Below are 19301 nucleotides of genomic sequence, written 5' to 3' on the forward strand. Positions count from 1 at the left end.
TAGAAAAGTGTAGCAAAATGAAGCAGAGTAAAATAGATAAATAGGTTTATCTTTTCTTATTTTGTGATTTTTATGCTTTTCCCATTTTCAATGGGAAGAAGTGCTAGAATGGTCTTAGTTATGTTGGGATTTATTCCCCACCTGTGTTCTTCAAAATTATAGTTGTGTAAAGTTTAAAAAAAAAGGAAAAAAAAAAAAAAATATATATATACCAACCTTTTTTATATTAGTAAATTATTTTTGTTAATGCATGTATTTGTTTACAAGGTGAAGCAAAAATTATCATTTCAAAAAGAAAAAAAAAAAATTTAAGTAAAATAAGGACAAATGCAAGGATAAGAAAAGTGAGGTGGAATATATATATATATATATATATATGTATAATTTTGCTTAAGTATTTATTTATCCTATGGGTTAATTATTTAAGTTGTGTAATGTGGGAAAAGAGAATAAAATAAAACGTAAAAATTTTTCTTAAAGATTTAAAAAGACTATTTATGCATCCTTAATCTTCGTGTGTGTAAGAACCTTCTCGCACTTTTCCGTTTTACCTTTTTGGCATTTTTTTCTTGTTTTATATTCAAATTGTTGTAGTATGACACGATTTCTGCTATATCGGAAGCGTTTTCTTTGTTCATAATCCCAATCTGAAAAGATAATAATTTTTTTTTTTTAAATTAAATTGATAATAATTGACGTTGCATGATGATGAAAGAAAAAAAAAATAAAATAAATGAACAAGGGGATAAGCTTAAATTTTTTTTTTTTTTAATTTTAATGCATACCTTTTTGTATAAACTTTTATTCCTTTCATTTAAATGTTTGTCTATATAAGGAAAAGAAAATCTGCTCTGCATTTCAGTGGAATTTACCATTTTTATATAAGGGGGGTAATACCAATAATTAAACGCTAGGTGAACTGATAAAAATGCGGGGCATAATATGTAGAATATGGTAAGGATGAAATGGAGTTCAAATTTTAAATAAAATTTAAAATGATGCATCCGCATAATACCACGACAACACACAGTATTGTGGTGATGTAGATCTCTTCCTGTTTGGTGTCAACGAGTGCCATACAATTTTCATTTGAAAAGGATTTAACTTCATGGAACCATCCACATGGCAAGTATACTGTTAAAAGGTTCATAATAAAAAGACAGAGGGTTTTTTATGTAAGCACATATGGGTATATATATATATATATATGTTTGATAAGTGTGGGCCTATTCCTAGTTTATTTTTATCATGATCATATATAACGCATTAGTGTTGCATATATGCTCATCTCTACTTTTCTTTTTTTAAAATTTTTACATGTATCTCCCTCATTCACGTGTACGTCTATGTACTTTTTTTCTATGTCTGTGTTATCGCTGAAAATGTCATCCTCTGAAAACGTAAAAAAATATTTTTATGTTATCGTTATTTCATTAAGTTAAAATTGGGGAAGAATAAATGGAAAAAAAAAAAAAAAAAAAAAAGTCATTCTAACCATATTTTCTTTCAGCTGTATTAAGAAGGCAAAAATGACTTGGAATGTCATTTCTTGTATTCGGTTTACATCTGAATTTATGTTTAAGCATCTTGTAATTTAAGATATTATCTTCTAATTTATTTAATCTAAGATAGAGGACAGAAGGGGAAAAAGTATATTTATGTTTAAGTATGGTGTTATGAAATAATTATTTTCCAGGTATATCCTTTATTTTATTTCATTTATTCATTTTATTCGCACTTTTGCTCTGCCTTATTTATAGAATTTTCTATTATTTTGTCCTCTAATAATTTTCCTAACGGTGTAAATGGAAAGTAATGAAGGGAAATTAAAAAGCTGTGTTATTAACATGTGGATAAAATATGTACAACTTGGATATACTTCTTTTATCATTTTTTTTTTTTTTTTTTTTTTTTTTTTATCACCTTTTTCGTCACTTTTTTTGCTTAAGTAATTAGTCATTGTGATAATATGACGATGCACTTTATCCATTTTTTTTTTGTATACATCTAAATAGTTTGATCCTGAAGAGGGTATGCACAACATAACAGATAAGCATGTATATATAAATACATAATATGCATTTATGCGTATGGTATAGGTATAAACATACTTATACATATCATTTGTGTGTCATCGAATTTCCATTCACGGTTTATGATTTCTATCTGTTTATTTTCTTTAACATTTACCGTCACTTCTAATAAATGGGGAGTATGTAATTAATCCATTGTTATAAACACGGTAAATAGTACCTATTGATAGTTTGTTAAAAGACATATTAAAAAAAATTATAACAAAACTAAAGATTTGTCATTGCTTACAGATAACCCCTTAAATTGATAAGCAGATATTGATATAAGTTGGTAGACACATATGTATATACATGCACATATACCATTTGTTTTCAAATGATGAGCAAAATTGGGACTATATATCCTAAACACTTTTCTACCTAAAAAAAAAAAGACATGAAAAGTGTTAATAATCCTTTAAATGAGATTAAAAAAAAAAAAAAAAAAAAGAATAGAAAATGTGTTCTATAGAGGAATATATAACCTTTTAGTAGTACATATATGTTGTCATGATAGTCATGATGCAAAAATGTTTTTAAATCTTCATCTGTGTTGTTTCCTAACCATACATTATATTGGTAAATTTCTAAATTACTAAAAATTGAGCATTGAATGATGTGTATAATAGCACAGTGAAGCCAAAAAAATGTTTAAAGTGCAGATTGTAAAATATGATAACGTAAGCACAAGTATGATACAAAGAAAAAAAAATGTGGCTTCATTTACTTACCCCATAATATCTAACTTTTTCGGTAGGAAGTTTATCATATGCATAGTAACTGGGTTACATAAGTCAGATGGGTAATAAGCATTTTCTTTTATGTATTGCGTATTTAAATAGTAGTCTGTATTTCCTGCTTCTATTAATGACAAGAAGTCATGAAATTTCATTTTTTTTTTTTCACCTATCCCGAATGAGTTTGATATCTTTTGTTCTAATTCGACATGTACATTTTCCACATTTTCCTTCAAATACTTTATGTCTATGTTGCACTCATTTTTAATTACGTATTCACTAAGAAGAAAAAATAAAATAAATAAAGTAAAACATAATAAAGTAAAACATAATAAAGTAAAACAAAATAAAGTAAAACAAAATAAAGTAAAACAAAATAAAGACCTGGCATTAGTTTATAAATTAAAAGAACATTATAAGAATAAGAACGAGTTAGCATATTATACAGATTTATCCTAACTTTTGGAGGATTAAAGTTTATGCATATGCACATGACAGAAAAGTATTTTCTCACCTGCTCAAGAGACATGGTTTTCTTTTTAAAATGTAATTCATATAAAATTGTTCCGGACTTATGCTTTCATTGATTCTATCAATTTTATTTATTTTTTTTTTATGGAAACAAAACCTACAAATTGGTACACACACATATATATATATATGTATAAACTTACATATGCATATATATTATTCATGCGTGTGTGTGGAAATATAACACAATGCTATAAGGATCTTTACCCCACATAATCATTTTTTAAAGCCATTTTACACATTTGAATGGAGGAACATTTGAAATTTTAAAAACTTAATAATGATTTATGTTGTTGTAGAAGTTAAAAAAAAAAAAAAAAAAAAAAAAAGATCTATTCATTGTTGTTAAGTTGACGCGGAAATTTATCTACGTTTTTTCTCTTATATAAGTCATTAATTTTGTTTTCATGTGCCGCATAGGAGACTGTGCATAAATGGAAGTTAATATATACATGCCCAAAAATTCTCACAGAAATAAAGGTTGAAAATTTACATGAAACATTTAATTTATCTTGAACTCAATTTTTAATGCCTATGCATCATGTTTAAAATGACGTTACATTACGCGAAATACTTGAAAGAAGTAGGTGAGAAAAAAAGAGAAGAAAAGCTCCACATGTATAATTTGACAATTAAAAGCTGGGTTAAATGGTACAAGAAATATAATGTTTCTGTAAAACTTAAAATTATGCAAATGTTTTCAAATAAGGCAAATTTTCTTTAAGGACAGAAAATCTATATATCTCAAGATATTTTACGCCTCATTCTGTTGAACTGTAAGGTTGAAACATAATAATAGATGATACATTCTAATTACAAGACTATGCATTTTTTCCTATTATTTGCTGTAAATGGTGAAGAAAATTTGCTAAATAATTTCCAACAGCTTGTAAAGTACGATGCAATCGATTATAATAAGAGAGCCATAAGTAGTACAATGCTGCATGGTATATATGAACATATATGTTTGCGTTATGTATATATAAGTGTTAAAATAAATTAGGGACTTTTTCTCGATAATGGACAAAAGTCGCTTTTTTAAGTTTTTTTTTTTTTTTTTCCCTCATATTCATGCAAAAGTTTTTATTTCATTCCATTTTTTTTTGTTAACACATTTTTTCTTGGCTTGAAATTTGTTTAAAATGTGATAAAAAAAAATGAGTGCTCTGATGTATTCCTCCTCTCTCTGTTTATCTTCTCTTTTTGTTGAGCTCTCAAAATTATATATATTCATTCCTTTCCCAATATTTTGTTTTTTCTCTTCTTACCTTTGAAATACGAAAGTATGAAGTAAGAATTTTTGTAAATATTCCTTTTTTTTTATATACACAAAAGGGAAGAAGATAATAATGTTGAACTGTGTTCATCAGAAAAAAAAACAAAAAAATATATGCATTATTATACAATAATATATTATATAGCAATACAATATACCATATGCCCATATTCATGTAATATTATATATAGTATGAAAATTTTCCCCTCCTATTTTATAAAAAGAAAAATAATACATATAGAACTTAAAGTGCAGACTATAATAATATGCAATATTTTTAATAAAATTATTATTTTTCGATATTTTTAATTTTATGTAACACTAGTCCAATGTTTCTTATGCGTCATAAATCACATAAATTATATATATAGCAGAACAGGCTATTCCATATTCTGCAGTTTTTTATTAGTTAATTTTGTTTCATCCTTGCCTCATTATTTTTTTGTACCATTTTTATGTCATTTTTTCTTTATATTTTGAAGTAAATTTCTCACATGAAGCCTAGACTGCTAAGTAGTATAAAATGAAACTCAAAAAAGAAAAAAAAAATACTTCTTCTTCACATTGTTTAATTTACTTTTTATGTTTTTACCCTATTTAGGAAAAAATTTTTCTTTTTTTTCTTTTTTTAACAATGGTAATGAAATAAATCCCACAGTATATTGTAGTGTCAAAAAGGACATTTTTCTTTTTTTTTTTTTTTACGTGCATCATTTTGACTAGTACTATGGTTTTTTCCGTCATTTGAAGGGATATATAAATATATTCATACAATACACGTATGCATAAAGTACATATGTATATTTGTATGAAGGAAAAATGACAGGTACTATTGAATGCATTTCAGTCGGACTCATTTCATTGCTTTTGATAAAAATTTACACTCTGTTTTACAAAAAACAAAATGAAAAAGATGTAAAAACAAAACAAAATGGTGGCAATCATGGTGATTGTACGAGTTCAGAGTCAAATTTAAAGGTTGACATAATATGTGACATAACAAATAATTTTGGGAGGCATTATGTTAAAGAAGTCATTAAAAAGAAAAATGTCATAGGTATAATTCCTGTATACAAAAATTATAATATGGAATATGAAGATATATGTGTATTTAATGGATTTATGGCCCAACTATTCAACTTTCTAAATATAAGAAATGGAAAGTTAATACTAGCAAATGAAGATAACTGCGTATTGAATTTTCTTCATAAAGAATTTGATATGGTAGAAAATGATAACGATGATAACGAGGAAATATTACTTGCATCTTGTATTATTATTAACGAAAAGGTGTCTATAATTGTCTGCGTCGTTAATTATGAAACAAACGTGGAAAAACAACTTGATTTATTCATAGGTAATAAAAAAAAAGACCTATTTGTTATTACAAATAATTTATTCTTAAATAATAAGAACAATATTATAAAAGAGAAGAAGGGTTGTAAAAATGCAGAATTAGTTGAGAAAAATTGCTCATTAACCCAGGGGGAAGAATATGGTGAAATCTCGAATTTTTTTTCCTTTTTTGATTTTTTTAAAATTAAGAAGGAACATTTAAATGATTTTTATTCCATTATACAAATAAATATGAAAAATTTTTGTTATTTTTATAAACTTATGGGAAATAACTCATTTCCGGAAACGTATTTAAACGGATATATGTATGATAATCTTACCAACACTAAGATATATAACTCCTTAATGGACATGTATCACGACTTAATTGCAGAAGCCGTAAAAAAGGATAACAAAAAAATTAATATGAAAAAATTTTATACCTTTTATGGAGAAAAATGTGATTACTCCAAAATAGTAAAATTTACCTTGATGAAATTAGAAAACAATATATTATTATTTTATATATATGATATATATTCATATATATACTACCGATTAATTTTATATTTCTCACAAAAGTAGTCTTTATAGTTCATTTATTTGGAAAACATTACCAAATGTACTTTTTTTTTTTGGAGTGGTGGTGGTGACGGGTTATATATAACATGGATACCTATCCGTATAACTACTTGTATAAAAAAGAATGTAAAGATATAAAGTTATCATTTTTTTTTTCCGTAACCATTGCTTTATTTTACTATTACTTCAAGAATTTTTGTTTTATCTCGTCCACATGTGTATACATATAAATATATATACACACAGTTGTATTATACACATGCGTATTAAATAAATTCATTTTGCCTAGACAAGATGAGTTTTATTTATTTATTTTACTTTATTTTTTTGTAAATCTTAGCTTTTTTTATGCTATCATGTTTTTATGTTAATATAATAAGTATACAAAGCTTGTATACTGCCCTCCCAAAACCATTCATATTCCATGATGTGTATAATTGTATATATGCCGTACACGATTGTATGTGTACATGCTTTTTATATGTATGGATTTGTTTCAGCCATATATTACCTTGTAAAATTATCAGTAACTTTCAAAACAACCCTATGCATTTATATATATACATATGTATATATTGAATGAAATTAAGAATTTTATGGCAATTTGTTATTTATTAACAAGATAAGAAAACGAAAATTTACTTTTATAATTCATTTTTTAAAATCAAATTTATACTTATTTTACGACTGTTCCAAAAAAAATGCATTAAGCGTGGAAAAAAAAAAAAAAATTCGACAAAAAGCAAGAAACATATTTACAAACTTTTACCTCTTTACTTTTTTGGCAAATCATAAAGGTGGAAAAATTAAGAGTTCAAGATTCCTCCTCAGGTTCACTCTCTTTTAGTGTTTTTTTATTTATAAGGTTAAAGAGAACGGAAAAAGGCTTGGATATGTTTGTTAACTGTGAATGTATCTCACATAGTGCTGCACACATTTACACTTTGTGTTCGCGTGCTGTTCTACAACATTTAACACAATAATAAATCCAGCACAACAGAACAATCAATTACATTCATTTATGTTGTTTTAGTGCTAATAGGATATGCATATCCTTTTCGTTAAAAATACTTGTGTTTGTAGGACGTGATTTTTGCTTCTTTGACGAGTGGCAATTTTTTTGTACTGTCAATTTTCCAAATGGGGAAAAAAGAAAAGTATCCAAATCTTGCATATTTCTGCATACATACAAATATACACGCAATATATTCGGCGATACACGAACGTGTAAGTTTTCACAAAAGGGAAGAAATACATTTTATTTCTTCAAATGTTATAAAATACAATAAGAGGTGCTTTTATTTTTATATACGCTTGAAATGATAAGTTAAACTTATAAAAACTAATGGAAATGCGCACCTGCTTTTGGTGAATATAATTAAACGCATACGAGTGACTATAAACGAGTATGCAAATATATATACCTGTGTATGTATATATGGATGTTAATAGTTGCAGGTAAAAAACAAAAAAAAAAATACATTTTTTTTTTTTTTCAACTTTGCTACATCTCTAACCCAAGTGCAAAGTCCACAAAATTGTAAACATGAAATTTGAATATTATGGCAAGTAGCCATTTTTTTTTTTTTTTTTTTTTTTTTTCATTTTATTTTTATTATTTAAAAGATGTTTAGCGGCAAGAGTCCAAGAAAGCCATCAGAAAATAGGCATACTAAAAATTCTGTAAAGAAAGAAGAAAATGAAAATAATAGAAAACAAAAAAGAAGTGAAAATCCAAGGGAGGGGAATTACAGCTACATGCGTAATACAAAAAGTGAAGGAAATCCACATATAACTAGTGACAACAGATCACATGAAGAACAACAAAAAAAAGGAAATTTTCATAACTCGAACAATGGGAGAAATGAAAAAAATAAAAAAGGGGATTCAAATGAAGATGCTAACACTAACGCGAAGGGAAAGAATATACTAAACAACTCAACTAGCGTATCAGTAGTAGTTGATAGCAATGAAGTTATCGCTGATGAAAAAAGTCCAGTAAAGAAAACAACAATTAAATGTGAAGATGAACAAAATGATGACTTAAAAAAAAATAATAAAAGAACACTGGATGAAGAAATGAAGGAAGAAGTTGGAATGAGTTGTAAAAAACAAAGAATTGATGATCCTACAACAAACCCGCTAGAATTAAGTTTATATGATGAATTTAAAAATTCCATTCATTGTAATGGAAAAAATTATGTAGACTCCTATATGAAAAAAATAAAAACGAATTTCTATTTTTACTGGAATGAATGTGAACATCAATTGAAGGAATTACAGAAACGTTACTTGGAGAATGAAAAATTAATCAGGGAAATTGTCCAGGAAAATAACCTCCTTATGAGTGAGAACAGCAATACCACGGATAAGGAAATAGAAATATGTGGAAATGAGATTCACGGAAATGAACCAACCGAAAAGGAGAACGTAGAAAATTTCAAGTGTCCCACAGGGGATATGCACACCCAAACTGCAAAAATAGAGAAAAAAAGACAAATACTGAACAACATTCTGAATATAAAAATGATTTACAGGATTATAGAAATGTACATGTTCACTATGCGACAATTTTCTCATTTATTAAAAGAAAATAATAATTTCATTTCCCTAATTGTAGATGAAGAAAATATCGAAAAAAATTATTATGAACGAATAATGGGAAATTTATTAGATTTTCAGGCAAAGAATTATGAAGATATCAAAAAACATACTTTAGAAAAAAAAATGTTATGTATAGATGAATTTTTAAAAAATAAGGAAAAAAATAGGAATTACTCAAAAGATGAAATTTCTCATTTTTATACTTTGAAATGTTTGGAAGAGGAGATTTCTGAACGAACAGATGCTAAAGCAAACTTACGATTATTAATGATAAGAAAGAAAGAGTGCGCAGATGAATATGAAAAGCAAGATATAAGAAAAGTTACATCCTTTAACAAATTATCATTATTCTCAAATAGCATTAAAAGCATTATTGATAAGTACAATTCATTGGATTTTCCACAAATGAAATATTTATCAGCAGTTTATTTTAAAATGGTTCATGCGCAAATTGACATGAACGCAAACAATATTTCATTTTTAAATAATAAAAAGCCTTTTAATTTTTTGTATAATTTTAAAGAACCAAGTAGTAATGGTAACAACAGCAGCAGTAACAATAGTAGTAGTAACAACAATAACAGTAGCAATAATAATAGTTATAACCATGTTTTTACATATATGAAATATGATGTACTTACACAAATTAGAAAGAACACGAAACGACTCTCTGCTACCACACAAGACGATGTTCATATGGAATATGTGACCATAAATATGTATACAAATGATAACTTTGACATTTCTATTTTACCCGATTTATCATATCTTAAATATTTGAAAATACAAATAGAAATTTCATACTTATGTAATGGTGACTGTTTAGTGGCAAAAGCAAATCCCATCCAATTCATAGGACTCAATAGTGGTAATAAGTTTCTCTCAGATATATACAGCAATGAAGATCATTTCGTTTTGTTTTCTGATGATATCTTCTCTTTTCACAATTTTAAGTACGGATTTCCCTTTTTTTGGCTCAATGCCATGGCAGAAAAGTCATACAGAGCAAATATGGAAGGCGACGAGGCGGAATCTAGTCAAGCAAGCAAAAAAGTGGATAGCGGGAGCAGCGGAAAAATGAGTGGCAATAATAGCGGCAATAATAGCGGCAACAACAGCAGCAACAACAACAGGAACAATAACAGCAAAAATAGCAGCAAAAATAATGTTTCCAGAGAGCGCCCCGAAGGTGCAAAGTTAGACAAAAAAAAGTTATTGGAAATATACAAATGGCATTTAGGAAGAACCCTAGATGTGTCCGTTTTTTTCTCCAAAATATTTACAAGAGGTAAAAAGAAGAGGAGCATGTAATAATTAAATAAATATGTACGCATATGTGGACACGTATATATAAAAATATATTATGGCGAAATTGATAAATGAATTTGTGTTTTTTTTTTTTTTTTTTTTTTTTTTTTATTCATTCCCATGTAAAAATGCACACAAACGTGTATACATGCTTGCCTATATACATACGCATACCCATACACAAATACACACACGTGTTGAATTTATTTTTTGCATGAAAAATTCTCGCAATATATAATATTTTTATTTCCATTCCTTTCATTTCGTAGTCTTATTTAGGATATGGGACATTTGGCAAATTCGACACTACGAGTAAAAATATATTTATTTGATTAATCTATTAAAATAATTTTTTTTTTTTTTTTTTTTTTTTTTTTTTTTTTTTTTGTATATAGACAAAATATCGATAACCATATTAGCACTCAAATTTAGACATTTCTATCAAACCATTTTGTTGCAGACATTACCCCAATGTTTTCCCTCCCTTTTCTCATGAAAAACATCTTGAGGCCTTAAAAAAAATTCAGTCAGTTTCATTACAGCAAATATCATATTTTGACATTATATCTGAGGAAGCATATTTGAAAGAGGAAAAGGAAAATACTGAGGTAAGTAATTTTCTTTTTTGTACACTTAATAAAATTGTCAGATACATTTTTGGTATCTCTTAAAAGAGCACCACTTTGTGCATTACTTGGAAAGAGCATCATTTTGTTCCAAATTACCACTTGTTCTTAGGAATGCAGCAAAGATAACATTTACGCGTGCTGCCTTATTCAGTTATACGAGTCCTGTATGATCAAAGCATATATCAATGTTCCCTTCAACGGAAAGTAAAAATACTTTTAAAAAGAAGAAAAGAAATGTGACTTTTTTGCTCCATGGAATAGAATAAAATTTTATGTCCCTTCTTCCCCATTTTCTTACATATATTATGCAATCATATATTTATGTACCTTTTTTTTTTTTTTTTCTTTTTTTTTTTTATATATATATTTCGTTTTTCCTTTAAAGAGATCCCTATTTCAGTGTATTTTTAAGCAAAAAAAAATACTTAAGGCGATTGAAGGTAATCACTTAATGGAAATACAAAGCATTTATCCCTCAACATGTCCATACAATGTATATTCTTGATTACGTATATCTATTGACATACATGGCTATATATCTGTTACTTTTTTTTTTTTTTTTTTTCCCTCCAGAAATTGCAAGACTATTTGAACACGACGGTTGTAAATAAACACTCAAAAGTTGAAGATTCCCAAAGACAAATTATATTAACATTACAACTAGCAAAATTAAGGGTACGCTTTTTCCATATGCGCATTCTTATATATATATACCTGCATTTATACGTTTATTTTTTGTGTATATGTATCTATATATATGTACAGCAATGACAACTCTCTCCGCCACCATACGTTTGTATCTATTAATCGTATTCATACTTTTTTTTCCTTAGGAGGGAGCTCATAAATATTACAAATCGTTCAGCAAAAATTCGACTCTTATGTTCGATGAGGATATAAGTTGAGGATTTAAATGTAGCATGTATGTATATACATTTGTAAGTATATGTGTATATATATATGTGTCCCTTTGCCATTTTAGTAAATATAAGAACAAAACCCATGTGGTAAGATAATTAAATATTTGTTTGACATAAAACTGCATCAATGTCTTTAATCACTTAAATTTTTTTTTTTTTTTTTTACATCCTATGTACCCCTATTTTATTTTTTTTAAACATATTTAAGGATTGGTTATTAACAATTTATTTCCTAGGCTTAAGTAAATATTATTCTTTTTTTTTTATTAGTCATGATTTTTCAACTCTTCTATTACCACCTGTTTTTTTATAGTTTTGTTTTAACCTATTGTTTTTTCTGCATTTTTTTTTAAATTTTCTTTTACAAACTGTTTTTTTGTCAACCATTTTAGCAACCCTCTTTCTTATTACTACATTTAATTCATGAATTGCACAAAATTCAAAAGTGTATCTTTTCAAAATAACATTTGCACAATAAAAAAAAAAAAAAAAAAAAAAAAAAAAATTCAAAAAGCATTCTGAGAGCATATAAGAAAATGTAAAAACAATTTTTTTTTCTTTTTAATTTTTTAAAAATTATAAAAGTGAAAGAGGCAACAAAAATCGAAAAGAAAAATAAAAATCATGAAAGAGAATGATGAGAGTTGTGATTTGAGAATTTTTTCATTTTTCTGCAATTCTCAAAATCGCACATTTCACAAATTTGTGAAATTTCTCAAATTTTCAAATTCTCAAAATCTTGTGCAATTTCTCGAATTTCACAAATTTCTTGCCCTTTTTACTCCGCAAAATATGCAAAAAAAAAAAAAAAAAAAAAAAAGAAAAAAAATACATATTACAAACTAGCAAAATAGAGAATAAAAAAAAATTAATGAAATAAGCACAAATTAACAAAGTTTATAAAAACAGAACATCCATTTTTTAAGCTACCAAACACATGTACGTTATCATTTATCGCAAATAATTTTCTAACTTTTTGCAAAAAAAAAAAAAAAAAAAAACATGTAAAAGGATGCAAAATACTGTTGACCCTGATAGTATACCAAGTGGCAATATAATTTCACAAAAATGTAATAATGGTATGCACATTTTCAATGAAGGCAAACAAAATAGTAGTAATAAAAATAGAAAAGATCAAGAGAAGGGACAAATTGAAAAAAATTATTTAATAATACCAAATAAGCAGAAAAATGTACCTTATATCAGTGGGGACAACATCACTGAGAAGGATGGTAACAACATTGCACAAAAAGAATGTAAAATAGTACCCACAACAAATAATACATACTATACACATAAGGTTGATTGTCTAAGACATAAAAATTCATCCCAAAATATTTTAATCAATGAGGAGGAAGCCAGCACAAAAAAGAGCTTAGAAGAGGCTGTAAATCGAAGGAAAAAAATTAGCGAGATGATATTAGCAAACAGCTCATTAAATTTAAGTTTATCTAATTGCAATTTTGAAAATTTCGATATTCGAAAGAAAACGTCATTATACAATTCTGATTATGGTTGTGGAATGGATTTTGAAAATCACGTGAAGTACAGCAAAAAAGTGTCCGAAGGAAATTATTCAGGCATAACCAACCAAATAGAGGATAGGAAAGGAGAAACCACTAATCGATTCGGTTATGGAAATGATGATAGCATAGGTCTGTCGAGAAATAATCACTTAAATAATTTACTACATAGGAGTAATCTAACATATAGAATAAAGGATCTCTCATTAGGAAACTCGATTTCTATAAGAATTGGGGACGAGGTGGGCCAAAGAAATGACCAAAGACATGGAGATAAGAAAGACAATTCTAATGACAATTTCAAGTGTGATGATGAAATAGATGATTATAAAACCTTCCTGACCTTGGATAGCAACCAGACCATATTTAAAACCAAGCCACTTAAGCTTCCGGATATCTCCTTTCTAAATAGTAGCAGCCGAGTTTACAATACCTTAGATTTTAGCAACGCAAGAGAGGAAAATAGTACTAGTAAAAATTTGTTCAGAAATAAAATTCTTTATGAAAAATTGGATGGTTTATCCTTTGATCTAGACGAAGAGGACGACAGTGTTGGAGGAAGTATGAACATTAGTGATTGCAGAGATGTTAGTGGAGTCGTGAACTTTACTCATGGCATGCATCTCAGCAGGAACAATAAATGGGACTCGAGAAGGAAGCTCAATTTGTCCGCGGAGCAAAACACAGAAAAAGATAATGAACTGCAAAACAAAACAGGTATGTTCGAGTGTAGTAATAAAAACTTCTTTAACAAGAATGTTGACTTACTCGAGCTAAAGAAGGAAAAGCAAAACAATGTTGTTGAGAATTATATAAAAATGAATAAAGTAGAAAATTTCAACAGAGAGAAGCTAATAAATAACTGGATTACAAGTATCAATCGGATAGATTACTCCAATCCAATTAGTCATATGCATCATGTTGAGGGGCCTGTTAGTATACATAATGTAAGTAACACTATGTATAGCGAAAATTGTCAAAAGAATAATAGCCATAGAAAAAGCCATATACACAAAATGATTAATCAGCAGAATAATGAAATAATAGGTAAAAACGCCTTTGAATATAATTTTTTAAAAAATAATTCCATATGCAATAGCAGCTATCGTAGAAAAACTATACATTTAGGAGACAACAGTTTTATGTATAATAATGCACGAAATTATAAAATCGAAAAAGACACATACTATACAAATAGAATTAGTAACACAAGTGACATTTGTCCTGCCAACTACAAATTCAGTAATGTATCTGAAGTTATATGCAATGGTAGAAATGAAAACCATACATGCAATCATATGAAATATGGAAATATGTATATGCTATATGGACAACCATATGATGAAAAAAAAAATACGCAGGAAAGTAAAACATATCGTAGTAATTCACAACACCACAATTCGCATCTTAACACCATAGAAAGGTTTAAAGAAATGTTAATAAGCGTAGCAAAAGATAATTTAAACGAATATGCAAAATGCATACAAAGCATTAATGACGAAAGGTTAAAGAGTTACAAGTATTATATCAAACAAGTAAATGATTATAACTTTAGTCAGTATGTGAATGCTACGTTTAGAGAGTCCATTCCAGTCAAAGGTATAGAAGAATCGGTGCTGACAAACTCAGACACGTTTTCTTCTATGCGCAATTCTGAGTGTGAAAACCACAAGTCTGCTTCATCTATCTACTGTGGTAATAGTAGCTGTGAACAGTTAGCTAATGTAAGTCTGGAAAGTAGTACCACGGGTAGTGCTAATGATTACAGCAGCGACAATAGCTGCGATAGTGACAATGCCACTGGAAATTATAGTCATAGTGACAATAGTGGTAGGCATGTGGCTAGTTGTAGCTTAAAAGTTTATAAAAAAAAAAAAAAAAAAAAAATTAAACCCACCAAACGCCTGAAATCTATTTCGAAAGAACAATTTAATTCGTGCCCAGAAAGAATAAAAAATGAACAACATGTGAGCGCAAATCACAGAGATAAAAAATATATACACAGTAAAAACAACAGTTATGAATACCAAATGAGTTCGAAACAGAACAAAAGACAAACATGTATGATTAGTGAAAGTAAATTTGAAAATGGTGCAAAAAATAATTATCATTATACTTTAGAAAAATTAGACAGTCTTAAAGAAAAGGGAGAAAGGAATAGAGTGAACGACGTTACATTTAACAGTGTTCAAAATAATTATGTTAATGAAAATTTAAAGAAAAAAAATAAATTACATGAGCAATCGTTAAGCAAAAAAAAGTACCTTGCTAGAAGGAGCAACCTGTGCAATCAAGATTGTGCATGTAGCAGTTGTAGTAGTTATAGAAGCAATAGCATCCATAGCTGCTCTTCCAAAATGAGTGACCAAACTTCACAATTTTTAAAAAAAGAAAAAAAAAAAAAAAAAAGGAAAGAGAAAAATATAAAAATTTATAGCAGACATAGTAATGGGAAAAACCAAAAAAATACACTTTTTTCCTTTTATGCAGATTCAAGGAATTGTAACAGTGAATTAAATAATTCGTCCATTTCTATTTTACAAAACAGTTTATTCGAATGGAATTGCAAAAAATTAATATTAAATGATAAACAAAATAATCTACAAGAAAACTTAGTAAATGTTACAAGTACCACCAATTGTAATGATACAACGGTGGATGATGCAATAAAGAAGAACGCAACAAATGGTTGTGGATCTGAATCTCAAAGAAGTACTCCTATAAATGAGGGGTATCCTATGATGAATGAAAATTATGGTGATTATACAGAAAAGAAATATCTACAGGAGTCTTTACAAGAAAGGGAGGATAAATGTATGAACATGCACATGACTTGTAATGTAGATCAGAGGAACACGAATGAATGGGTAACTTATGAAAATGTTATGCATATACGTGAAAATTTCAAAGCGAGAAATAAAACCCATAATCAGAACCTATATACACAAAATAGCCAAAAAGAAATCGATAAGATCCCCTCAGATAAAATAGACAACTTATGTGTAACAAAAGGCAAAACCAAAAATTCGCATCCAGAAAATCAAAAGTCATACACATGCAATCTGATAACAGAAGAAAACATGAATATCAGATGCAAAAATTACGATTCTTTTAAAGATAAAATGTTGACAAATGTTACAAGCATGCACAGTAAGGATAGAAAAAATCTTATTGAAACAGATGGGAAAGAAAATTCCATTTCCTACAACATAAAGAGAGAATGTAGTAGTGATCATAGTGATTTCATATTTTTAAATAAAAAGGAAAAGCAAATTATTGATGGAGGTAATGATAATTTAAATTTTAATTTACAAATAAATTCATACAATTATAAACAGTTGAGAGAAAATGACAAAATACATATTCAAAACCATACTGAAATGAACAATCTACATAATTGCAATCTTCCCTTTTATAACACAGACATATGTCAAGGAAAAGATATTAAAGAAATTATTAAAAATAATAAAACAAGAATAGAACATTTGTACGATAATGAAGTAAATCAAAGTCATTTATGCGTTGACGCAAATTTTAATGGATTTAAATATAACACAGATAATCAGATGGAAGGGAAAGAGAATCAAACCCCATCTTTTGTTAATAAATTTCACAATTCCTACAACTCAGAAAAAAATTATTGCTCGTATTCTATCAACTCCTACAATGAAGATTCAGAAGACAACAATATAATTACATGTTCCTTAGATAGTTTCAATGAGGAATTCAACAACCCCATATCAGTGCCCACGCCAGCGGATTCTATTTTTTCTGATGTCAGTATGCATTCACCACAAAAAAAGAATTTAAATGATATAAGTAAACCACCTAATTTTGAAAGAAACCAAATGGGTGATATGACAGTAACTCATCAACATTCTCCTGATGGTGCAGATGATTATGGAAACAGTGGAAATTATTTCACAACTGACATGTACAATCCCAATAGTTCGAACTTGCAGCGAGGTGGAAACGCAAGCTTAGGAAACGGTCGATTCACAGGAAACACCTTCCAAATACACAAGGAACATGTGAATTATAATAAAGAGGAAGAGCAATTTTATGGAATCAATTTGATTAATAAAAAAGATGACGAAAAATCGTTATGTCTTACTCCCAGTTATTTTCCTAAAAGGGAAGATACAAGCTCATGTAGTGACAATTTGAAGAATTTAAAAATGCAGAGTAAGTACAATTCAAACATGGTACATGATGAGCACCAAAACAATTTTGTAAAATATAAAAATGGGATGCAAAAAGAAAAAAGGAATATATATAATGCTACGTTAGATGATGAAAACAGTATTTACGATAGAAAAGGCATAAATGATAATAGAATTGTAACTGAAAATATGAACCATTTAGATATGAATTTGATTTGCAAACAAAAAAAAAATATCAGTATGCAAAAAACATACGAAGATGCACATCAAAAGAATAATAACATTTACGATCAAATGAATAATTCATCCGATAACATAAGAAATAACATAATCGGTGTAGAAGAATGCGAAGGAGAGGGAATTAAAGAATTTGAAAAAAAAAAAAAAAAATATACATTGCATAAAATAGTAAACACGTTGGAAATAAAAGAAACGAAAATAAAAACAAAGCAAGGAATTTTCGAAATCACATCGGAGGGAGAAATTTTGTTTACCTTTTTAGGGAGATCAGAAATTAAAGAATATAAAAATGTGAAAAGAAACAATATGAACATAGATATATCCAAACCAAGAAAATTATTATTTATAATTGAAATAAATGGAATAAATATAAAGATAAAAGATGTTTTGATAAATGATATACTAGATTTTTACAATTTATTGGAAGAAGAATTACCAAAAGCACACAAGGTAAGATATGAATATGCCTATGATGTTATCGAAACGTTAAAAAAACATACTCCTAAGGTGTCTCTAACCAAAAAATGGCTTGGTGTGTACAATCTAATGAGTAATGGAACCACACCTGACTTTATAGCTACATTGAAGAATAACATGTTTATTGACAAGGTTGAAATTAAAAATAACCAAGTAACTTTTATTTTAAAGGATAGAAACACAGTGACCTTGAATATTGATGATTTAAATGGAGTCACTACAAAAATTACGAGGCAAATGAAAAAAAAGGGAGAAATAGGAGAAAGGGGAGAACAGAACAGTACACAAGTGAAGAAACTTGACGAGAAAAGTGACAAACAGAGCGATGTATTTTCAAAAGAAATAATTTCAGATGATGAACAAGATGTAAAAGCTGTTTTACTGAATTTGCAAATATTATTAAAAAAGACTGGAGTGTCCATCGATATAATTATCCAAAATTGGTGTAATACTTTGCAAGCATATTCACAATGCCTGAGTCTATTAACAAAAGGAAATGCAGAATATACCCTCAGGTTAAAAAAGGAGTTAGCCAATGTAACAGGAAAAACTGAAATTCTTAGGAGAGAAATTTATTTTTCCATATTCCCTGTCATAATTGAGGAGTGAAGAAGGGAGGTATGATCAATTAGATAATATTATGAAAATCAAGTTCCTTTGAGCCACATCATTATCTCCACTTGGAATTATCCCAACGCCGTATTATAATTTTCCCATATTGTTCATTTATAAGCACCAATAGGATGACTCACCTTTCCACCAGTGTATCGAATCTATACATTTCTTATATGTATATACACATATCAACTAGACGATTTCTTTTTGCAACATTTTCCCCCCCACCACCATCACCTTCCCCTTTACCCCTTGTCTCATTGAATCCACACATTTATGCGTTCTTAAA

The 19301-nt window shown here is 28.0% G+C and overlaps 4 protein-coding genes across 4 annotated transcripts; 3 read left to right on the forward strand and 1 right to left on the reverse strand.

Moving 5' to 3' along the window:
• Positions 1–491: 491 nt before the first annotated feature.
• On the reverse strand, positions 492–3573 carry PGO_091900 (cupin-like protein; the record flags this gene model as incomplete). Its single annotated transcript, XM_028687778.1, has 13 exons — positions 492–647; positions 786–919; positions 1081–1134; positions 1318–1392; positions 1496–1623; positions 1739–1793; positions 1936–2022; positions 2191–2253; positions 2397–2453; positions 2558–2667; positions 2804–3088; positions 3324–3437; positions 3548–3573. The coding sequence occupies 13 exons, from the start codon at positions 3571–3573 to the stop codon at positions 492–494; spliced, it is 1344 nt and encodes a 447-aa protein (XP_028543579.1).
• A 1862-nt stretch (positions 3574–5435) lies between these two features.
• Positions 5436–6536, forward strand: PGO_091910 (hypothetical protein, conserved; the record flags this gene model as incomplete). The annotated part of the gene is made up of 1 exon (XM_028687779.1): positions 5436–6536. One exon carries the CDS (start codon positions 5436–5438, stop codon positions 6534–6536), a length of 1101 nt encoding a protein of 366 aa, XP_028543580.1.
• A 1623-nt stretch (positions 6537–8159) lies between these two features.
• PGO_091920 (hypothetical protein, conserved) lies at positions 8160–11979 on the forward strand (the record flags this gene model as incomplete). Its single annotated transcript, XM_028687780.1, has 7 exons — positions 8160–10425; positions 10715–10757; positions 10906–11053; positions 11184–11278; positions 11460–11514; positions 11648–11749; positions 11908–11979. 7 exons carry the CDS (start codon positions 8160–8162, stop codon positions 11977–11979), a joined length of 2781 nt encoding a protein of 926 aa, XP_028543581.1.
• Positions 11980–13006: 1027 nt separating this feature from the next.
• Positions 13007–19006, forward strand: PGO_091930 (hypothetical protein, conserved; the record flags this gene model as incomplete). Its single annotated transcript, XM_028687781.1, has 1 exon — positions 13007–19006. The coding sequence occupies one exon, from the start codon at positions 13007–13009 to the stop codon at positions 19004–19006; it is 6000 nt and encodes a 1999-aa protein (XP_028543582.1).
• Between the last annotated feature and the right edge of the window lie 295 nt (positions 19007–19301).

The sequence above is a fragment of the Plasmodium gonderi genome, assembly GCF_002157705.1.
Source record: "Plasmodium gonderi DNA, contig: Chr09, whole genome shotgun sequence".
Taxonomy (NCBI): Eukaryota; Apicomplexa; class Aconoidasida; order Haemosporida; family Plasmodiidae; genus Plasmodium; species Plasmodium gonderi.